We start from the raw sequence: 22,703 nt of genomic DNA on the forward strand, positions 1-22,703 counted from the left end.
GAGCACGCCGGAGCCCCTCACCTGGGTGGTGGGACAAGGATGCAGGCGTCGAGGAGTCGAGGCACGGGGTCCGTAGCATCACGGCGCGGATTCGAAGTGCGGAGTTGAGGGTCGGTGGCGTCGGGGCGCGGCGCCGGCGGCCGCCCAGCGATGTCCGAGGAGCAGGTTAGCCGCTGTCACACGCACAGTGGAGTCGCCGAGAGCACAATGTGCGTTAGTCAGTGGCTCACCTGCTCCTGGAGGGTGACGTGGAGGGGGCGGCGGGACCCTCCTGCAGCACAGCAGACACCGGGCAGCGCGAACGGGGCTCAGGGGAGAGGGAGTCGCTCCCCGGCACCCAGGGCTGCAGCTCCCACCGCCCATCCCTCCCCCGGGACGGGCCCTCCCCGCGCTGCCTCATGCCCGGCTGCACCCCGCCGTGCCGGGGCGGGGGCTCCCTTCCCGCCGCTCACCTGTGCTCCCGCCGCTCGTCAGCGCTCCCCCCCGCTGCCGCCGCCGCCGCCAACTTCTGGCTCTGCCCCGGCCCGGCCCACGCCGCGCGCCACAGCCCACGCCCCGCCCCCCGCTCCTCTCCAGCCAATAGCAGCGCCGCCCGACGGACAGCCGGCCCCGCCCCCTCTCCACAGCGTCCAATGGCCGCTCGGGGTCCGCCCAATGGCTGCGGCGCGGGGCGTGGTGAGGCCGGCGGCGCGGGGGCCCCCCCCCAGGGCCGTGACAGCGGCGGGCGCGGCGCGTTCGCTTCTGCACGTCGCTGCTGCGGGGAGGAACCATTTGTACCTGTTGAGCCGCCGCCGCCTCCCGCGCTCTCCGCCCCGCCGGACCCCCACCTCCCCGCCCTTCCCCGCCTCGCCGCAAGCCGCCGGTCGCCAGCGGCACCCCCCTTGCCCCGCTGCGCTGCCCGCGGGCAGCCCCATCCCCACCGGAGCTTCACTGCCCCCCCTCCTCCTCCCGTTCTCTCCCGGCCGTCCCCGTCCCGCCCCCGCCGCAGCCCGGCCCATGGTACGGTCCGCCGGGGCCGTGCCATCAGGGCAGTGTCGGGGCGCACGTAGGCGGTGCGGGGAGGGGGGCGGGGGGGAAGTTGGAAGCGGGCGGGACCTGCGGGGTGCCGCCGGCCGTGCTCCCCGTGGGTGCGTGCCTCTCACGCCGGGGTGTCACATTTTACGTTGTTAGATTAATTGGTTCAATTGTTTTTCTTCCCCGCTGTTCCCTGCCCGGTGGGGCGTGTGGGTTGTCCGTGTGCCCCGGGGTGCTGAGGGGTGTCCCCTAGCCTGGAGGGTCTCGGGACGATGGCTTCGAGGGGTAAAGGGTCCCAACTCTCCAAGGGCCTTCTTCCAGAACCTTCATTTCCGCCCGAAAAGCATGGGTGGCTAAAGCCTCCCAGATGCTCGCAGTGCCCCAGAGGACATCTCCGCGCTGGAGGAGCTCGCTCTGACCCCTCAAGCCACCCGGCAAACAAACGCTTGAACACGGAGAATGTCTGGGTACCTCAGCCCCAAAGACGGCGCAGCACTGTCCCCCCAAGGGAGAGTCATAACGTCATAAGACACTTTAGGCTGGAAAGGAACATTGAAGATCATCCTGCAGTCACCAGGAGCACCTGCAGCTAGAGCAGGCTGCTCAGAGCCCCAGACAACCAGACCTGGAATGGTTCCAGGGATGGAGCATCTCCTGCCTCCCTGGGCAACCTGGGCTGGGCTCTCAGCACCCTCAGCATGAATACATTCTTCCTTGTATCTACAAAGGTGAAGAGACCTCTTTGAAGACACACAGAGCTGGCCACCTGACTGCCATCCACCCACAGCCACACACCTTCCTCCCAGAGAGAAAAAGTAGAGTGTTTGGAGGAGTGGGCAAGGTTGGTGAGACCTCAATTCATCAGTACTCCTGGTGTGCATAAGAACCACTTAGGGTGTGACAATGACCCCCAGCTGAACAGTGGACAGACACCTGCTGAAAGGCTGGCACAGGCTGTCCAGAAAAGGACTCAAACCCTGCATGCCCCACGAGAGCTTACTTGGCACCAGCTGGTGGTCTGCAACCTGGTGCCCTTCCTGCATCTCTCTGCTGAAAGGCTGGCACAGGCTGTCCAGAAAAGGACTCAAGTCCTGCATCCTCCACTCTGGATCCCCTGTTCCAGGAAGGCTCTGGAGGGGCTGGAAGGTGTCCAGAGAAGGGCCAGGAGGAGGAGCAGAGGGCTGGAGCTGCTCTGCTCTGGAGAGACTGAGAGAGTCGGGGTTGTGCAGGCTGGAGAGGAGAAGGCTCTCAGGAGACCTTCTGGTGGCCTTCCAGGAGCTGCAGGGGGCTGCAAGCAAGCTGGGGAGGGACTTTGGAGGGTGTCAGGGAGGGATAGGACTGGGGGGGATGGAGCAGAACTAGAAGTGGGGAGCTTGAGATTGGCTGTGAGGAAGAAGTTGTTGGCCAGGAGGGTGGTGAGAGCCTGGCCCAGGTTGCCCAGGGAGGTGGTGGAAGCCTCCTGCCTGGAGGTGTTTGCAGCCAGGCTGGAGGTGGCTGTGAGCAACCTGCTGTGGTGTGAGGTGTCCCTGCCCATGGCAGGGGGTTGGAGCTGGCTGAGCCTTGAGCTCCCTTCCAGCCCTGCCAGCTCTGTGGTTCTATGGTTCTGTGCCTCAAGACAGCTTCCTCGGCACCAGCCAGCGTGGTGGTCTGCAGCGTGGTGCTCTTCCTGCACAGCACTGAGCAGAGTGCGGAACCAAAGCCCCGCATGTGGTGCCGGTAGCTGGTGGCAGTTCCCCACCCAAAGTGGTTTGGCTGGACCCTTCACCAGCTCCTCACGGCTCTGCTGCCCCGTGGCTGGTGGGGAGGAGGGATGGGGAGGACAGCCCCTCTGCTGCGTGACAGCTGGTACAATGCCCTCCTCTGTTGCCGAGCTGCGTGCGTGCCGTGCGGGGGCTTTGTTTTCCCCCAGCAGCTGGACAGAGCAGTCACATCTTTACATCTCCCCCCCGCCCAGCACGGGGCTGGGTTGGAGGGAGATGGGCTGCGGAGTGGGCTGGCCCCACGGCAAGCACTCAATGGGTCACAAATGGGTATTTTGTGTGGAAAGAGCTGCGCTGGGCACCACCCCAACACCTTCCTACCAGCACCGCAGGCTGGGCCACGCCTGCCCTCAGCTGCTGCGCTCCACCGCCTCCCTTGACGCTTCCTCCAGGTGGTGCCTCCCATTTCGGAGTTTATTTAAAAGAAAATAAATCAGTAGGGAAGGTCGAGACCTCTCCCCACCCCAGGCCCACAGGAGGGTCTGATGGCTCTACGCGAGGCCAGTGAGTGCTGCTCAGCCTCGGCCTCCGCTGCCCCCCAGCCCCGGACGAGCCCGCGGCTCAGCCCTTAATCTCCGGGATGAATGTCCTGCTGACACGGCCGCTGCTGTCCCGGGACAGCCTCGCTCGGCCCCGCCCGAGGCTCTGCCCTTTGTTTTCCGCTTGCACTCGGTCCCGGTGCCGAGGGGTGTGCGGGGGCTGCGGCACTGTGCCCGCCGGTGCGGGGCATGGCAGTCCCATGGTAGTCTTCATCCTCCTGCTGGGGCGGCGGGCTCGGGGGGCAGCCCGAAGGAGGACATGCCCCGTCGTACCCCCAAAAAACATATCACTTAATGTCCCATTGAAATGTTCTCGCTTCAGAGCTCAGATCGGTTCTTGGCACACTCGAGGTGCGTTGCGCTTGTGGCCGCGGCTTTGCCAGGGCTCCCCGGCAGAGCGGGCAGGCAGCAGCCGGGCTGGCTCTCCGCGCTCTCAGGAACGGGACCTGGTTTGCTGTCCACGGCCCCTGTCTGACTCCTGACAATGCCCCGAGTGTCTGTGAGGACGCGTCCGTTAACTGTCGGTCACGTCCGTCTGCCAGCGGTGGTGGGGCCGCGCTCCCCATCCCGGCAGGCACGGGGCCATCCGGGGCCGCGCTCCCCATCCCGGTGGGAGCGGGGCCGTGCGGGGACAGGACCATGCTTCCCCGTCCCAGCGGGGACAGAACCGTGCTGCCCGTGACGAGGGCGAGGTGACGGCCAGGGCCGCGCTCTCCCTCCTGGCGGGGACGGGGCCATACGAGGTCATCCGGGGCCGTGCTCCCCGGCCCAGCGGGGATGCGCCCGTGCGGGGTTAGAACCGTGCCTCCCATCCCGGCGGGAACAGAACCGTGCTCCCCGCGCCGAGGTGGAGCTGCCAGCTAGGGCTGTGCTCCCCGTGCCGGCAGGAACGGGGCCGTGCGGGGACAAGATCGTGCTCCCCATGCCGGCGGGGACGGGGCCGTGCGAGGACAGCTGGGGCCGGGCGCCCCGTGCCGGGGGCGTACAGCCAGGACCGTGTCCGCCGTGCAGCGGGGGCCAGCCGCGGCCGTGCTCGCCGTGTCGGCGGGGCTCGGCAGAACACCGCAGCTGACGGAACAGTGCGAGAATTACGTGCGTGCGATCACCCCGAGGAACGGGAACACTTGGGCTGGGACCAGCTACGCGAAGTTAGGAAGGGCAAACACCCTCGGCCGCGATCTGCTCCGCCTTAACGCGGCGTTTGGACTCGGTCCGTGCCCTCCCGGACCGTGCTTCCCTGCCCGGGTACCGGCGGGCTCCCGGTCCGGCGCGCTCGGCAGAGGAAGCCCCGTCCACCGGTCTGCCCCACGGCTCCGGTGGGGACGGCGGCAGCTCGTGCCGCAGGCGGGGCTGGGCTCGGTCAGGGGGTGACACATTTCCGCTAGCACGCCGTAGCCGGGGCGCAGCCCCCCACGGGCCTCGTATCCTCGACACTCGGTGGCCTTTGCGCCCCTGCTCCACCAAACCTGGGGGCACCAGGGAAGGGACAGCGAGCTCCAGGGGAGTCCCCTGGCCAGCGCTGCCTCTGCGGTACACCCTGGTGCCGCGGGTGGGGAACTCGCAGCCCACGTCCCGGCGCTGCCTCCCTCCGTGCGGCGCGGCTCCCTCCCGCGGCCCCCTGGTGGTACAGCCCGGCGCGCCCCACTCCGGTAGTCCGACCCTGGGGCCGCTCCCCCCCGCGTTCCCGAATGGTTCGCCCCACCCCTGCCCGCCAGTGGTTCAGTCCCACAGCTGCGCCTGCCGCCGCCGGCCCTTGCGTGACCCGGAAGTGCTCCCCAGCACTTCCGGTGCGAGGGGGCTTTCGTTGTGCATCCCGGTACCCCGGCCCGGTTATGTGAGCGCTGGCGCCGCCTTCTTGCGTGAGTGCCAGGGGACGGAGGGCCTGGGGCGGCCGCCGGGGCCTGCTTGGGCGGAGCGGAGCACGGCAGGAGCCCGGCCGAGGCGGCGGCGGGCCGGAGCTGCGCGGAGCGGCCATCCCCCCCCCCCGCCGCGGCGGGCCGCCGGCTCCGGAGGGGAACTGTCCCGCCGCGCTCGGGGCTGTGTTTAGTTCATTTCGCTCTTACAAGCGCGTCTATTTGCTTATGCAGTGTCCGCCTAACCGCTGCCCGGCCACTGCGGAAGGTGCGGCGGCGCTGCGCAGGAGCCGCCTCGGCCCGGCCTGGCCCGGCCTTCTCTCGGGGCTTGCAGGCTGTCCGGAGCCCGGCTCCTCACGGAAGCGGTCCCCCGCGGCGTGAGGCGGCCGGGCAGGCGGGAAGGGCCCCGTGCTGGGGAGCGGTGCGGAGCAGAGTAGCCCCTGCAGAGGAGGTTTCATAAACAAACCCCGCTGTTTCCGGCAGCTCCGTCCCGCCCCGGCCCCGGCCCCTGCTCTGCGCTGCAGGCCTCGGCGCCTTCCCAGAAGTTCTGAACTCTTCCAGCCTTCTGCGCTGAAGCCTGCCGGCCTTCCCTAGCAGGTAGAAAGGAGATTTTCATGCAAACATTTGTTTTATTCCGCAGGAGCTTGTTCCAGAAGCGTATTTAGGCTTAAAAACGTACATTTGAAGGGCCTGCCACGCTTGCTGATGGGTGTTGAGGCTGGCTGGTGCTCCTCCTGGGGTGCCCCGTCTTTGCTAGCAGGGCGTGGGTGTCCTTTCGGTCCTTTAGTGCCCGATTTTCCTGTTGGCTCTTCCCTGCCCGTGGCCAGTGAGGTCGGAACTCGATGACCTTTAAGGTCCCTTTCAAGCCTAATCACTCTGTGGCTGCATTGTTGATGTGTTGCAGGGGTGTTCGGCGTTTCTTGAAGGTCCTGCAAGCTACCTTTTGTTATGGTTATGCACACCCCCACCCCCATCCCCCCCACCCCAAAATAATGCTTAAACTGCAGGAGGTTTATGGTTTGGGTTTAGGTAGTGTTGGAATTCTTCGGTGCTTGAGGTTTGGGATTGTTTTGGTTTGGTTTTTTCCAGCTGTGCCCAGAAAGAGGAGGGAAAGGTGGAGGGAAAGATGGGAATGGTGCTGAAGGAGAGCTCAGCAGTAAGGTGAGAGAAGCAGCTCAAGGAGGAGCAGAGTGTGCAGTGCTGGAGGGTGTTTGATTCCCAGCTGGCAGCGGAGCTGGTGGCTTCAGGGAGCTGCAGGTTGGGAATTTCCTTGGAACACAGAGGTGCAAAGGCTCAGCTGCTGCTTTGGCTGAGGTTCCACCCTTCAGGAAGGACCTCAGCAGTTCCTGTATCCCAGACTGCCCACAGAGTGCAAAGGCAGCTCTGGGGAAGCTTTGGGGGGGCCAGTTTTTGGTCCTGGAATTTAAGGTGACTGAACTGAAGGCAAAGGCAGGATGGGGGAAAGAGAAGAGCTTCCCTTTCCTACCCTGGGATTGCCTTTTAGTGCCTGGCCTGCTTGCTTCTCAGTCACTTCCCTGATGTAGATGACTGGGTGGGCAGTTCTGGGGCTGGTGGGGAAGAGTTAATCCTTTTGTGACTTACAGAGTGGAAAGCTGGATCTAAATTTAGATGTTGGAGGCTTTTTTTAAAGCTCTGAGTGCCTGCAGGGTTGGCACAGGGCTGCAGGAGCCTCCTCTTCATCTGAACACTTTTCTCTGCCCAGTTCTTCTTGCTTCTGCCTTTGGCATGTGGTGGTGGCAGACAGAAGTCACACCAGGCCCAGATGTGTTGCAGCTGGGTGCAGCCACGGGTTTTGTAGCTCCTCTTTGCTTTTCTTTCAGTGGGGATGTGAAATTGGAAGCAAAGCCAAACTTTGGTGGTGGTTTGGTTTGGTTTTGCTTGCTCCCCAGAGGGCACTAAGTGGTTTGGTCATTTTGGAAACAACAAAAACCCCTAACCAACCACAGTGAAACAAAATAAATCCCAGAATGCCAGCGGGGGTGGGGCTGGAATGGACCTCTGGAGCTCACTCAGCCCAGCCCCCTACCCCAGCAGGGCACCCCCAGTAGCTTGCCCAGCAGCACAATGCCCAGGGGGGGCTGGAAGGGACCTCTGGAGCTCACCCAGCCCAGCCCCTGCCCCAGCAGGGCCCCCCCAGCAGCTTGCCCAGCAGCACAGTGCCCAGGGGGGGTTGGAAGCTCTCCACACCAGCAGACTCCACAACCTCTCTGGGCAGCCTGCTCCAGGCCTCCAGCAGCCTCACCCCAAACAACTTTCTCCTCCTGCTCAGCTCCAACCTCCTGGCTGCCACTCTGTGCCCCTTGCTGTCCCTTGTGCTGTCCCTGGGCACCACTCAGCAGAGCCTGGCCCCAGCCTCTTGCCCCCCACAGCTCCTTTAGCTCTTGCTGAGCATTGCTCAGCTGCCCTCTGGGGCTGCTCTGCTGCAGGCTCCCAGCCCCAGGGCTCTCAGCCTTTGCTGCTCCCAGAGCTGCTCCAGGCTCCTCAGCAGCTCTGCAGCCTCCCCTGGGCTCTCCCCAGCAGTTCCCTGTCCCTCTGCAACGGGGGAGCCCAGGACTGGACCCAGTGCTCCATCTGTGGCCTCACCAAGGCAGAGTAGAAGGGCAGGAGAACCTCCCTTGCCCTGCTGGCTACACTCTTCATGCCCCCCAGGAGACCAACGGCCTCCTTGGCCACAAGAGGCAGATGGAGCAGCTGTGCCAAGGGGAAGTGAAAGCTGCTGTGTCTGCATGCTTAGCAGGCATCAATTTAGTTCTGAGCACTCTTTGGAGCTTGGCTGCCTGATAATTGCCATGAAATTGGCTCAGCACTCAGCACCCCCCAGAGGCAGCGCAGCTGACCTCTTTTCTTTGCCTCTGCACTGTCCTGCCCCTTCCCCAGGCACCCTGCAGTGGAATCCTGGGTCATAGTATCATAGTATCAGTCAGGGGTGGAAGGGAGCACAAGGATCAGCCAGTTCCAACCCCCCTGCCATGGGCAGGGACACCCCACACTAGATCAGCCTGGCCACAGCCTCACCCAGCCTGGCCTTAAACACCTCCAGGGACAGGGCCCCAACCACCTCCCTGCACAACCCATTCCAGGGCTTCACCACTCTCCTGGGGAAGAACTTCCTCCTCCCCTCCAGCCTCAATCTCCCCACCTCCAGCTTCATTCCATTCCCCCTAGTCCTAGCACTGCCTCAGATCCTGAGCAGTCCCTCCCCAGCCTTCCTGGAGCCCCCTTCAGATCCTGGAAGGCCACAATGAGGTCACCTGGGAGCCTTCTCTTCTCCAGACTCAACAGCCCCAACTCCTTCAGTCTGTCCTCACAGGAGAGGTGCTCCAGCCCTCTGCTCATCCTCCTGGCCCTGCTCTGGACACCTTCCAGCACCTCCAGATCCCTCTTGTCATAGGTCACCGAGCTCTGGTCCTTCTCTCCTGTCTGAGGCTCTGTCTGGGAGCTCTTCTGTGTCTGCAACTCAGAACGGCCTGGAGGCGGCTGCAGGAGATGGGGTGGAGGCGGGCAGGGAAATCGCTGTGGCTGGAGGGGCTGCGGCTGGAGGCAGCTCTGCTGGCTTCGAGTCACAGCCAGAGAGAGGCTGGTGGTGCACAGCAGGGGGAGGCTGGCAGGGGAGGCTGGCTGTGCGCTGGGGGGGAGGCCGGCAGAAGAGGCCAGCAGTGTGCACTGGGGTCCGGTGGCCCCTCTGAGGGTTAGGCTCCTGTCTCCTCGCTGGGACACACTCAAAGTACTTTGAAATCCTCTATCAGGGTGTCCTGGGGCTGAGAGCCTGCAGCAGAGCAGCCCCAGAGGGCAGCTGAGCAATGCTCAGCAAGAGCTAAAGGAGCTGTGGGGGGCAAGAGGCTGGGGCCAGGCTCTGCTGAGTGGTGCCCAGGGACAGCACAAGGGACAGCAAGGGGCACAGAGTGGCAGCCAGGAGGTTGGAGCTGAGCAGGAGGAGAAAGTTGTTTGGGGTGAGGCTGCTGGAGGCCTGGAGCAGGCTGCCCAGAGAGGTTGTGGAGTCTCCTGGTGTGGAGAGCTTCCAGCCCCCCTGGGCACTGTGCTGCTGGACAAGCTGCTGGGGGAGCCCTGCTGGGGCAGGGGCTGGGCTGGGTGAGCTCCAGGGGTCCCTTCCAGCCCCCCCTGGCTGTTTCCTGTGTGCCCTGCCCTGGGTCATCCTCCTTTGGTAGGGGGGTTGGCCTGGCAGGTCTGCAGAGGCCCCTCCCAGCCTCCCGTTCTGTGATGGTGTCTCTGGTGCTGAGTGGTTCATGAGCAGATGTTTACTGAAGTGCTTGGTGGATCCACACTGCTCCGGAGGAAGCTCTGAACCTTCCCTGCCCTTAACCCCAGCTGAAACCTTGCAGAAATAGTTTGTAATGGCTCTTGGATGGTACAATTGAAATGCCTTCAGGCAGCCTGGGGTCAGGATGTCAGCTGGGCTGGCAGCAGAGCCTGGGCTGTGCAGGCACCGCTGCAGACACGGCCTGGGGGGAGCCTGGGGCAGGCTCTGGGGCATGTCCTGCGGTCAGGCACCTGCCACACGCACTCTGGCTCTGGAGTTTCAGCTCTGATGCGTTGGGAGGGTCTGTTGAAGGAGACTTTGAAAACAAGAGGCTGCCAGGGAAGAGTTTGGGCACCAGATGTGCCTCCTGCTGCTCCAACAGGCTGGCAGTGGGAGGATGCTGGGCCTGCCCCAGGGGTTGGGGAGGATCTTGGGGTCACCACTGATGACTTACATTAGTGGTACTGAATCCAAAGGCAGGAGCTCACACTGGGCTCAGCTTAGAGCTACTCACTCCCAGAAGGACATTGAGAGGCTGGGGCAGGGCCAGAGAAGGGCAACAGAGCTGGGGAAGGGTCTGGAGAGCAGGGCTGGGGAGGAGCAGCTGAGGGAGCTGGGGGTGTTCAGCCTGGAGCAGAGGAGGCTGAGGGAGACCTCATTGCTGGCCTGCCTCAGGAGCAATGTGGGCAGCAGGAGCAGGGCAGGGATTGTGCCTCTCTGCTGGGCACTGCTGAGGCCACACCTTGGGTGCTGGGTTCAGTTTGGGCTCCTCGCTCCCAGAAGGACACTGAGGGCTGGAGCAGGACCAGAGAAGGGCAACCAAGCTGGGGAATGGTCCAGAGAGCAGGGCTGGGGAGGAGCAGCTGAGGGAGCTGGGGGTGTTCAGCCTGGAGCAGAGGAGGCTGAGGGAGACCTCATTGCTCTCTGCAGCTCCCTGAGAGGAGGCTGCAGGGAGCTGGGGGTTGGGCTCTGCTCCCTGCCTAACAAGTGATAGGACAAGGGGAAGTGGCCTGGATTTGCTTCAAGAGAGGCTTAGGTTGGACATGAGAAGAAACTTCTTCCCTGAAAGGTTTCTTACAGCCTGGCCCAGGGAGGTGGTGGAGTCCCTGTCCCTGGAGGTGCTCACCAGGGGATTGGATGTGGCACTTGGAGCCATGGCTTAGTTAGTCAGGAGGTGCTGGGTGGCAGGTTGGACTTGATGATCTCTGAGGTCTTTTCCAGCCTTGTTGGTTCCATGATTCTCTGCCTGGAGGTGTTTAAGAGACACAGAGCTGTGGTGCTGAGGGCCAGGAGTTAGTCCCAGCCTGGGCAGGGTTAGAGGATGGGCTGGGTGAGCTGGAAGGGCTTTCCAACCACATCAGCTCTCCACTCTCTGCCTACCTCACCCTGAACCTGCCCTGGTGTGCTGCTGCTGAGGAGCTGACCCACATCACTCTGCACTGAGTGTTTGGAGTGGGGGGAGGATGAGAGGCTAAGGCACCTGAGAGCTTCTGCTGCCCCAGGGCCGCAGACAGAGCGCTGCACACCGCGGGAGGCCTTGTGCAGAGCAGGGGGGGCTGCAGGTGCCTGGGTCGGGGGCCTTTGGGCTGCTTTGTTGTCGGGTCTGGGGTTTTGTGTTGCAGAAGGGCCTCGTTAGGCTTGGCCCCAGGGCGGTGACTCCAGTCTCCTCCTTCACCAAGCTTCTTGCTTTACGGTGTAGTAATAAACCAACTTGATGGCTATTTCCTATCTCCTGGTTCAAGCTTGGGAGGGGTTAGAAAGCTTCTCCTGGAGGCACTGCTGGCTCAGAAGAATAGTGAAGAGGTGATTGGGAACAGTCAGCATGGCTTCCCCAAGGGCAAATCCTGCCTGACCAACCTGGTGGCCTTCCCTGAGCAGGTGACAACATCAATAGCTGAGGGGGAGAGCAGCTGATGTCGTTTGCCTGGAGCTGAGCACAGCCTTCCACACTGTCCCACAGCACATCCTGGTCTCCAGGCTGGTGACACATGGGTGTGATGGGTGACCACTGGATGGATACAGAACTGGCTTGATGGCTGCACCCAGAGAGTGGCTGTCCATGGCTCCATGGCCCAGGGGAGGCCAGGGACAAGCAGAGTCCCTCAGGGATCAGTCCTGGGCCCAGGCTTGTTCAACCTCTCTGTGGGTGCCAGGGACAGTGGCACTGAGTGCAGCCTCAGCAGGGTTGCTGATGACACCAAGCTGTGTGGGGCAGCAGACAGCTGGAGGGAAGGGATCCATCCAGAGGGAGCTGGACAGGCTGCAGAGGTGGGCACAAGCCAACCTCAGGAGGTTCAATCAGACCAAGGGCAGGGTCCTGCAGCTGGGTGGAGGCAATCCCAGGCACAAATGCAGGCTGGGCAGGGACTGGCTGGAAAGCAGCCCTGAGGAGAGAGCCTTGGGGGTGCTGGGGGAGGAGAAGCTCAGCAGGAGCTCTCAGTGTGCACTTGCAGCCCAGAAAGCCAAGCAGAGCCTGGGCTGCAGCAGGAGAAGTGTGGCCAGCAGGGCAAGGGAGGTGATTCTCCCCCTCTGCTCAGCTCTGGGGAGACCCCACCTGGAGTCCTGCCTCCAGTTCTGGAGCCCCTATGACAAGAGGGATGTGGAGGGGCTGGAAGGTGTCCAGAGCAGGGCCAGGAGGATGAGCAGAGGGCTGGAGCACCTCTCCTGTGAGGACAGACTGAAGGAGTTGGGGCTGTACAGTCTGGAGAAGAGAAGGCTCCCAGGTGACCTCATTGTGGCCTTCCAGGATGTGAAGGGGGCTCCAGGAAGGCTGGGGAGGGACTGCTCAGGATCTCAGGCAGTGCTAGGACTAGGGGGAATGGAATGAAGCTGGAGGTGGGGAGATTGAGGCTGGAGGGGAGGAGGAAGTTCTTCCCCAGGAGAGTGGTGAAGCCCTGGAATGGGTTGTGCAGGGAGGTGGTTGGGGCCCTGTCCCTGGAGGTGTTTAAGGCCAGGCTGGCTGAGGCTGTGGCCAGGCTGATCTAGTGTGGGGTGTCCCTGCCCATGGCAGGGGGGTTGGAACTGGCTGATCCTTGTGCTCCCTTCCACCCCTGACTGACACTCTGGTTCTATGATACCATGGTGAGTGCTGGGCTTTGGTGCAGCCGGGGGCGCCCTGCAGTGGCTGCTGCTGCTGCTGCTGCTGGTGTTTCACAGTGCTGGTGGGTTTGAAATGTCTCCCACAAGAGGAAACACCACCCCAGCGACCTGGGAGTGCTGCTTCTTGTTCCTGACAGTAGGAGAACAAGCTCCCATCCTGGGGTGTCCTGGGCTGCAGCAGGAGCAGTGTGGCCAGCAGGGCTAGGGAGGTTCTGCTCCCCCTCTGCCCTGCCCTGGCCAAACCACAGCTGCAATACTGAGTCCAGTTCGGGGCTCCCCAGTTCCAGAGGGACAGAGACCTGCTGGGGAGAGTGCAGTGGAGGCTGTGAGGGTGACTGGGGGACTTGAACAGCTGTGCTGTGAGGAAAGGCTGAGAGCTGTTGAGCCTGGAGAGGAGAAGGCTGAGAGGGGATCTGAGCAATGTCTATCAACACCTGAGGGCTGGGGGGCAGGAGGAAGGGTCCAGGCTCTGTTTGGTGGTGCCCAGTGATAGGACAAGGAGCAAAGGGTATGTGCTGGAACCCAGTAGCTTCCTCCTAAACTTGAGGAGAAACTTACTTGGTGTGAGGCTGCTGGGGGCCTGGAGCAGGCTGCCCAGAGAGGCTGTGGAGTCTCCTGGTGTGGAGAGCTTCCAGCCCCCCCTGGCTGTGCTCCTGGGTGCCCAGCTCTGGCAGGGGGCTGGGCTGGGTGATGTCTGGAGGTCCCTCTCACCCCCTGCCTTTCTGTGATGCCAGGGTTTTCAGTGTGCTGTCAGTCTCCTTCTGCTTCCTTAAGCTCAGCTGGGGGAAGGCTGCAGCTGGAGCCAGATTGCTGAGGTGTTGCAGCTCTCAGATCCACTTCACCTCCCTTGCTTTCTGCCTGTCTGCTCCCACCAGCCCCCAAACCAGGCTCTTCTGGCTGACAGGATTTGCAGAGTGGATTGCTCCCTGCAGTGCCAGGTTGTCCTTAGCTCCAGAGTTTGTGCCTGCAAGCACAGCAGCAGCTCTGCTCTGCTCAGCCTGGCAAGGCACCAGTGCTGAGCTGCTTGCCTCTGGGCCTGCAGGATGTGTGGCCAGGGGGGGCAGCCACAGGCCTCACTGCTTTGTTCCACTGCTCTGAACAGCTGCAAGCTGCTTGGGGAGAGGGTTGAGGGTATGGTGGTCAGAGCTCAGCACCACATCCCTGCCTCTGCTCAACACCTCCAGGGATGAGGACTCCAGCACCTCCCTGGGCAGCCTGGGCCAGGCTTTGAGAAGCCTTTCAGGGAGGAAGTTTCTTCTCATGTCCAACCTGAACCTCCCCTGGGGCAACCTGAGGCCATTTCCTCTCCTCCTGTCACTGCTGCTTTGAAGAAGAGCCCAACCCCAGCTCCCTGCAGCCTCCTCTCAGGGAGCTGCAGAGGGCAGTGAGGTCTCCCTCAACCTTCTCTGCTCCAGGCTGAACACCCCCAGCTCCCTCAGCTGCTCCTCCCCAGCCCTGCTCTCCAGACCCTTCCCCAGCTCTGTTGCCCTTCTCTGGCCCTGCTCCAGCCCTCAATGTCCTTCTGGCAGTGAGGAGCCCAAAACTGAACCCAGCCCTCAAGCTGTGGCCTCCCCAGTGCCCAGCCCAGGGGCACCATCCCTGCCCTGCTGCTGCTGCCCACAGCATTGCTGCTGCAGGCCAGGCTGCTGCTGCCCTTCTTGCCCCCCTGGGCACTGCTGGCTCCTCTCCAGCTGCTGGCACCCAGCACCCCCAGGACCTTCTCTGCAGGGCAGTTTGCAGCCACTCTGCCCCCAGCCTGGAGCCTTCATGGGGTGGTTGTGACCCAAGAGCAGGACCCAGCCCTTGGCCTGTCTCTCCATCATCTTTCTCCTGTGGTGGCTTTGCTTGGCCTCTGTTGTCCTCAGGGGCTGGGGAGGGCCATATCTGGCTGGCAGTAATGGTGACAGGCCACCAGGAAAGCTCTCTGCTCCCCCAGCCTGCCCATGGAGGAGAGGTTCAGGCAGAGCTCCTCCACAGCACCTCAGCACAGCCCTGCTGCCTGCAGCAGCAGCATGCCCACCCCTGCCAGCCCTGGGAGTGCTGCTGCTGGGCCCTGCCTCCCTGTCTCCTGCCTGTGACATCCCCACAGGCTCTGCTCTGCTGCAGCTCCCTCAGCTTCAGGGGGGGTTGGGTTATGGAAGTGAGTTCCCCTTTGAATCATTCATCCTCCCTGCTGAAACTCCTGAAGCCCTCCTGGTGTTCCACCCCTGTGTGTCCCCCCCAGCTGCACCACGGGGTGAGTGGCCTCTGATGAGTCTGCAGCCTTTCCCTCTCCCCCCCTTTCCCTCTCCCCCCCTTTCCCTCTCCCCCCTTTCCCTCTCCCCCCCTTTCCCTCTCCCCCCCTTTCCCTCTCCCCCCCTTTCCCTCTCCCCCCCTTTCCCTCTCCCCCCCTTTCCCTCTCCCCCCCTTTCCCTCTCCCCCCCTTTCCCTCTCCCCCCCTTTCCCTCTCCCCCCCTTTCCCTCTCCCCCCCTTTCCTCTCCCCCCCCTTTCCCTCTCCCCCCCTTTCCCTCTCCCCCCCTTTCCCTCTCCCCCCCTTTCCCTCTCCCCCCCCTTTCCCTCTCCCCCCCTTTCCCTCTCCCCCCCTTTCCCTCTCCCCCCCTTTCCCTCTCCCCCCCTTTCCCTCTCCCCCCCTTTCCCTCTCCCCCCCTTTCCCTCTCCCCCCCCTTTCCCTCTCCCCCCCTTTCCCTCTCCCCCCCTTTCCCCTCTCCCCCCCTTTCCCTCTCCCCCCCCTTTCCCTCTCCCCCCCTTTCCCTCTCCCCCCCTTTCCCTCTCCCCCCCTTTCCCTCTCCCCCCCTTTCCCTCTCCCCCCCCTTTCCCTCTCCCCCCCTTTCCCTCTCCCCCCCTTTCCCTCTCCCCCCCCTTTCCCTCTCCCCCCCTTTCCCTCTCCCCCCCTTTCCCTCTCCCCCCCCTTTCCCTCTCCCCCCCCTTTCCCTCTCCCCCCCTTTCCCTCTCCCCCCCTTTCCCTCTCCCCCCCTTTCCCTCTCCCCCCCTTTCCCTCTCCCCCCCTTTCCCTCTCCCCCCCTTTCCCTCTCCCCCCCTTTCCCTCTCCCCCCCTTTCCCTCTCCCCCCCTTTCCCTCTCCCCCCCTTTCCCTCTCCCCCCCCTTCCCCTCTCCCCCCCTTCCCCTCTCCCCCCCTTCCCCTCTCCCCCCCTTCCCCTCTCCCCCCCTTCCCCTCTCCCCCCCTTTCCCAGTCAGAGTTGCTGAGAGCTGCCAAACAGAGAGGGACCTGGGGGTGCTGGTTGACAGCTGCCTGAACAGGAGCCAGCAGTGTGCCCAGGGGGACAAGAAGGCCAAGGGCATCCTGGCCTGCAGCAGGAACAGTGTGGCCAGCAGGAGCAGGGAGCTCATCCTGACCTGTGCTCAGCACTGCTCAGGCCACACCTTGAGTCCAGTTCTGGGCCCCTCAGGTTAGGAAGGAGGTTGAGCTGCTGGAAAGGTGTCCAGAGAAGGGCAACAAAGCTGGGGAGGGGTCTGGAGCACAGCCCTGTGAGGAGAGGCTGAGGGAGCTGGGGTTGCTTAGCCTGCAGAAGAGGAGGCTCAGGGGAGACCTTCTTGCTCTCTCCAACTCCCTGAAGGGAGGTTGGAGCCAGGTGGGGGTTGGGCTCTTCTCCCAGGCAGCCAGCACCAGAACAAGAGGACACAGTCTCAAGCTGTGCCAGGGGAGGTTTAGGCTGGAGGGGAGGAGAAAGTTCTTCACCAAGTAAGTTGTTTGTCATGGGAATGTGCTGCCCAGGGAGGTGGTGGAGTCACCATCCCTGGAGGTGTTCCAGAGGGGATTGGATGTGGCACTTGGAGCCATGGTCTAGTCATGAGGTCTGTGGTGACAGCTTGGACTCAATGATCCTCGAGGTCCTTTCCAACCTTAGCTGTACTGTGATACTGTGAGACTTCAAAGAGGGGAGTGTGCAAGTAAAGACAGACATCAAGAGCACTTGCCTAAACCAGCAGGGTTTGTGCCCAAAATGGCTCTGCCTGTGCAAGATGTGGAGAGCAGAGCCAGGGGAGGGGGAGGAGAGCACTCAGGGGAAGCTGCTGCAGCACAGTTGGGATCTGTTGGTTGATTGTGTTGAGGTTTGACCTTCAGCATTCTGAGTGTCACTAACTTGTGTTTCACAGCAGGGCTTGGGCTGGGAGGGAGCTCAAAGCTCAGCCAGCTCCAGCCCCCTGCCATGGGCAGGGACACCTCCCACCAGCACAGGCTGCTCAAGGCCTCATCCAGCCTGGTCCTGAACACCTGCAGGCAGGAGGCAGCCACAGCCTCCCTGGGCAGCCTGTGCCAGAGTCTCCCCAGCCTCACTCTCAACAATTTCTTCCTCCTCTCCACTCTCAGTCTCCTCTCTCCCAGCTCAAAGCCATTGTTCCTCAGCCCTGGCACTCCCAGCCCTTGTCCAAAGTCCCTCCCCAGCTCTCCTGGAGCCCTTCAGGCACTGCAAGGCTGCTCTGAGGTCTGCCTGCAGCCTTCTCTCTCCAGGCTGCACAGCCCCAGCTCTCCCAGCCTGGCCCCACAGGGGAGGTTCTGCAGCCTCTGCTCACCTTGGTGGCCTCCTCTGGAGCCTCTCCAGCAGCTCCAGGTCCTCCTTGTGCTGGGGGCCCAGAGCTGGAGGCAGTGCTGCAGGTGGGGGGCTGAGCAGAGCAGAGCAGAGGGGCAGAATCCCCTCCCTGTGCTGCTGCTCTCCCTGCTCTGGATTCAGCCCCCAGCTGGAGCCCTTTGCTTGTGGCAGCTTGCAGGGATCTGCCTTGGTGCTGTGTAGCTGTGGTTTGATTGTCACTGGGAGTGTGGCTCCTGAGCTGTCTCTCAGTGTCTGCCAGGTTTGCTGCCAGCCTGTGCTGGTGCACAGTAGTTGCTGTGAATGCCTTGAGATGTGCCAAATCAAATCTCCTGCCTTCTGTGGAGGAGTGGTTGTGGGGTCTGAGCCTTCTGAGCTGGATGACAGAGCTGAGAAAAAGCCTTTCCCTAAGCAGCCCTAAATCCCATCCTCTTCCTCCATGTTCCTCTGCAGCTGAGCAGGGCAGAGGGTTTGATGTGCAGCACCCTGTCCCCTGCCAGGCCTTGCTGGCAGGGCCTGCACTGCACTCCAGTTCTGCATGCTGCAGCTAGTCCTGGCAGCACAGAATGGCTCAGGGTGGAAGGGACCTCACAGATACCTGCTCACAGATACCTGCTCCAAGCCCTGCCATGGGCAGGGGCAGCTCCCATCAGCACCACCCAGGCCTCATCCCAGCCTGGCCTTCAACTCCTCCAGGCAGGAGGCAGCCACAGCCTCCCTGGGCAGCCTGTGCCAGATCTCCCCAGCCTCACACTGCAGAGCTTCTTCCTCAGCTCCACTCTAACCCTGCTCTGCCTCAGCTCCAAACCATTCCCCATTGGCCTGGCTCCAGACCCCCTCAGCAGAAGTCTCTCTGCAGCCTTCCTGCAGGATCCCTTCAGCTCCTGGCAGGCAGCTCTGAGGTGCCCCTGGAGCCTTCTCCTCTGCAGGCTGCACAGCCCCAGCTCCCTCAGCCTGTGCTCCCAGCAGAGCTGCTCCAGCCCTGGCAGCATCTTTGTGGCCTCCTCTGGCCTCTCTCCAGCAGCTCTGAGTCCTTCTGCTGCTGGGGACAGCAGAGCTGGAGGCAGGACTGGAGGTGAGGTCTGAGCAGAGCTGTGAAGTCCCTTTGATAGTCCAGAGGAGAGTTCTGGTGTTGTTTTCAGGGGGGAGTTGTGGTTGTACCTTCCCTGCCCCCCAGGAGCTGTGGTTGTACCTTCCCTGCCCCCCCAGGAGCCCAGAGCTGGCTCTCCCTGCCCAGCTGGGGCTCACAAGCAGCTGCTTCCACCTAGCTCAGCAGGGATGTGAAACCTCCCTCAGGGGTGAGCTGTGGACACCTCTGACTTGAAACTGGGCCAGCTCCAGGTTGTGGAGTCTCCTTCTCCAGAGGAGTTCAGGACCCACCTGGACCTGTTCCTGTGTGGCCTGCTCTGAGTGGCCCTGCTTTGCAGGGGGTTGCATTCTGTGATCTCTGGAGGTCTCTTCCCACCCCTCCCATTCTGTGAAACCCCTTAGTGGCCTGAGGAGCCTGGGTGGGGTGGCTTGGAAGAGGCTTTAAAGCTCAGCCAGCTCCAAGCCCCTGCCATGGGCAGGGACACAGCCATGGTGTCTGCATGGGCTTGGGGGTAGTTACAGCTTCATGGCATCACAGCATGGGTTGGGTTGGGAGGGAGCTCAGAGCTCAGCCAGCTCCAGCCCCCTGCCATGGGCAGGGACACCTCCCACCAGCCCAGGCTGCTCAAGGCCTCATCCAGCCTGGTCCTGAGCCCCCTCCAGGCAGGAGGCAGCCACAGCCTCCCTGGGCAGCCTGTGCCAGAGTCTCCCCAGCCTCACTCTCAACAACTTCTTCCTCCTCTCCACTCTCAGTCTCCTCTCTCCCAGCTGCAGAGCTGTGTCCCTTCCACCATTCCCCTCCCAGTGGATGTTGCTAGCTGCCTTGGGGCCTGCTCTGCTGGTGCAGGTGGAGCAGCAGCACACCTCACTGAAGTTTGCCTTCTTGCAGGGAGCAGCTTCCTGATGCCCTGCCATGGATGATGACAGCCAGGATGAGCTCATCAACAAGAATGCTGAACTAGGCAAGGGCAAAAGGCAGAGTCTTGCTCTCCTCAGTGAAACAGGTAAGGGCAGCCCCCCTTCCTCTCTCTCCCCCCTTCCCTTCTCTCCCCCCTTCCCCTCTCTCCCCCCTTCCCCTCTCTCCCCCCTTCCCTCTCTCCCCCCTTCCCCTCTCTCCCCCCTTCCCCTCTCTCCCCCCTTCCCCTCTCTCCCCCCTTCCCTCTCTCCCCCCTTCCCCTCTCTCCCCCCTTCCCCTCTCTCCCCCCTTCCCCTCTCTCCCCCCTTCCCCTCTCTCCCCCCTTCCCCCTCTCTCCCCCCTTCCCCTCTCTCCCCCCTTCCCCTCTCTCCCCCCTTCCCCTCTCTCCCCCTTCCCCTCTCTCCCCCCTTCCCCCTCTCTCCCCCCTTCCCCTCTCTCCCCCCTTCCCCTCTCTCCCCCTTCCCCTCTCCCCCCCTTCCCCTCTCTCCCCCTTCCCCCTCTCTCCCCCCTTCCCCTCTCTCCCCCTTCCCCTCTCTCCCCCCTTCCCCTCTCTCCCCCCTTCCCCTCTCTCCCCCCTTCCCCTCTCTCCCCCCTTCCCCTCTCTCCCCCCTTCCCCTCTCTCCCCCCTTCCCCTCTCTCCCCCCTTCCCCTCTCTCCCCCCTTCCCCTCTCTCCCCCCTTCCCCTCTCTCCCCCCTTCCCCTCTCTCCCCCCTTCCCCTCTCTCCCCCCTTCCCCTCTCTCCCCCCTTCCCCTCTCTCCCCCCTTCCCCTCTCTCCCCCCTTCCCCTCTCTCCCCCCTTCCCCTCTCTCCCCCCTTCCCCTCTCTCCCCCCTTCCCCTCTCTCCCCCCTTCCCCTCTCTCCCCCCCTTCCCCTCTCTCCCCCCTTCCCCTCTCTCCCCCCTTCCCCTCTCTCCCCCCTTCCCCTCTCTCCCCCCTTCCCCTCTCTCCCCCCTTCCCCTCTCTCCCCCCTTCCCCTCTCTCCCCCCTTCCCCTCTCTCCCCCCTTCCCCTCTCTCCCCCCTTCCCCTCTCTCCCCCCTTCCCCTCTCTCCCCCCTTCCCCTCTCTCCCCCCTTCCCCTCTCTCCCCCCTTCCCCTCTCTCCCCCCTTCCCCTCTCTCCCCCCTTCCCCTCTCTCCCCCCTTCCCCTCTCTCCCCCCTTCCCCTCTCTCCCCCCTTCCCCTCTCTCCCCCCTTCCCCCTCTCTCCCCCCTTCCCCTCTCTCCCCCCTTCCCCTCTCCCCCTTCCCCTCTCTCCCCTCTCTCCCCCCTTCCCTCTCTCCCCTCCCCCCTCTCCCCCTTCCCCTCCCTCCTCCAACTTCTCCTCTCTTTCCTTTCTCAGAAAGCAATGCTGGCAATAGCTGTGACTCAGAAGATGAGACTGGAAGTGAGGAGGAAGAAGGTGACACTGAGGAAGAAGGAGGTGAGGACGACAAGGAAGAAAGTGAAGATGAAGAATTAGAAGGTAGGTCTCTTGGTGTGCATGAGCAGCATTCTGGTAATCACTGGGGGAAGAGTGAGATCAGGAAACAGGAGACTGCACACAACCACAGGAGTGGTGAGAGCAGCCTGCAGGAGAAGGCCTTGGGGGTGTCAGGGGGTCACAAACTCCCCAGGAGCCAGCACTGGGCCCTGGCAGCCCAGAGCCAGCTGAGTGCTGAGCTGCAGCCAGAGCAGGGAGAGCAGCAGCACAGGGAGGGGATTCTGCCCCTCTGCTCTGCTCTGCTCAGCCACCCACCTGCAGCACTGCCTCCACCTCTGGGGCCCCCAGCACAAGGAGGACCTGGAGCTGCTGGAGAGGCTCCAGAGGAGGCCACCAAGGTGAGCAGAGGGCTGCAGAACCTCCCCTGTGGGGCCAGGCTGGGAGAGCTGGGGCTGTGCAGCCTGGAGAAGAGAAGGCTGCAGGGAGACCTCAGAGCAGCCTTGCAGTGCCTGAAGGGCTCCAGGAGAGCTGGGGAGGGACTCTGGACAAGGGCTGGAAGTGCCAGGCTGAGGGACAGTATCACAGTATAACTTAGGTTGGAAAGGACCTCGAGGAAAATGGCTTTGAGCTGGGAGAGAGGAGACTGAGAGTGGAGAGGAGGAAGAAATTGTTGAGAGTGAGGCTGGGGAGACTCTGGCACAGGCTGCCCCAGGGAGGCTGTGGCTGCCTCCTGCCTGGAGGGGTTCAGGACCAGGCTGGATGGGGTGCTTGGTGCCATGGGTTAGTTGATTAGGTGGTGTTGGATTGGTTGATGGGTTGGATGTGATGATCTTGAAGGTCTCTTCCAACCTGGTTTGGTTTATTCTAAATAAATGGTTTGTTCTAAATCCCCAGCTAGGTCAGGTGGTCCAGAGCCCTGGCCAGCCTCACCATGAAGATAGGATAGGGTAGGGTAGGATAGGATAGGATAGGATAGGGTAGGATAGGGTAGACCAGGTTGAAAGACCCTCAAGATCATCAAGTCCAACCTATCATCCAACGCCACCTAATCAACTAACCCATGGCACCAAGCACCCTATCAAGTCTCCTCCTGAACACCTCCAGGGGATGGGGACTCCACCACCTCCCTGGGCAGCACATTCCAATGGCAATCACTCTCTCTGTGTAGAACTTCCTCCTGACCTCCAGCCTAAATATCTCCAGGGATGAGGCCTCAACCATGTGGAAGGGACCTTAAACATCATCCAGCTCCAACCCCTGCCATGGGCAGGGACACCTCAAACCAGCACAGATTGCTCCAGGCCTCATCCAGCCTGGCATTAAACACCTCCAGGCAGGAGGCAGCCACAGCCTCCCTGGGCAGTCTGTGCCAGAGTCTCCCCAGCCTCACTCTCAACAATTTCTTTCTCCTCTCTCCCAGCTCAAAGCCATTGTTCCTCAGCCTGGCACTCCCAGCCCTGGCAAAGGCTGGTCACAGTGGTGTTCCTCAGGGCTCCCTGTTGGACCACTTCTGTTTGCCATCTTTATTGATGACCTTGATGAAGACCCAGAGTCTGTCAGCAGTCAGTTCTCAGGTGACAGCAAGTTAGATGCTGAGTGTTGCTCTGCACCAGGCAGGGAGGCTCTGCAGAGGCACTTGGAGAGGTTGGATCCATGGCCAAGGTTACCAGGAGCAGCTTCAGCAAGGCCAAGTGCCAGGTCCTGCCCTTGGGGCACAGCAACCCCAAGCAAGGCTCCAGGCTTGGGGCAGTGTGGCTGAAAGCTGCTGGCAGGAAGGGACCTGGGGTGCTGATGGCCAAGCAGCTGAACAGGAGCCAGCAGTGTGCCCAGGGGGCCAAGAAAGCCAAAGGCCCTCCTGGCTGGGATCAGCAATGCTGTGTCCAGAGGAGCAGGGAGGGGATGGTGCCCCTGGGACTCGGCTCTGGGGAGGCCACACCTGGAGTGCTGTGCCCAGTCCTGGGCTCCTCAGTGCCAGAGAGCTGTGGAGGTGCTGGAGCCAGGGCAGAGCAGGGCAAGGAAGCTGGGAAGGGCCTGGGCAATAAATCTGGTGAGGAGAGACTGAAGGAGCTGGGGCTGGTTAGAGTGAAAGAGAGGAGGCTGAGGGAGGCCTCAGTGGTGTCTCCAGCTCCCTGAGAGGAGGCTGTGGAGAGGCTGCTGCTGGTCTCTCCTCCAGGTCATTAGGGACAGGAC

General features: G+C 62.7%; 1 protein-coding gene across 1 annotated transcript in view; it reads left to right on the plus strand.

Moving 5' to 3' along the window:
• The first annotated feature begins 5,083 nt into the window (after positions 1 to 5,083).
• The window catches only part of PHRF1 (PHD and ring finger domains 1), a 53,465-nt gene continuing 35,845 nt past the window's right edge, over positions 5,084 to 22,703 (plus strand). Inside the window, exons 1-3 of the mRNA XM_068166683.1 lie at positions 5,084 to 5,172; positions 19,071 to 19,185; positions 20,433 to 20,555. Of these exons, the coding sequence (XP_068022784.1) occupies positions 19,095 to 19,185; positions 20,433 to 20,555 (214 nt within the window). The 5' untranslated portion in view covers positions 5,084 to 5,172; positions 19,071 to 19,094. The remainder of the gene's footprint in view (positions 5,173 to 19,070; positions 19,186 to 20,432; positions 20,556 to 22,703) is intronic.

The sequence above is a fragment of the Melanerpes formicivorus genome, unplaced genomic scaffold, assembly GCF_026170545.1.
Source record: "Melanerpes formicivorus ecotype bairdi unplaced genomic scaffold, bMelFor1.0.p_v2 SCAF_103, whole genome shotgun sequence".
Taxonomy (NCBI): Eukaryota; Metazoa; Chordata; class Aves; order Piciformes; family Picidae; genus Melanerpes; species Melanerpes formicivorus.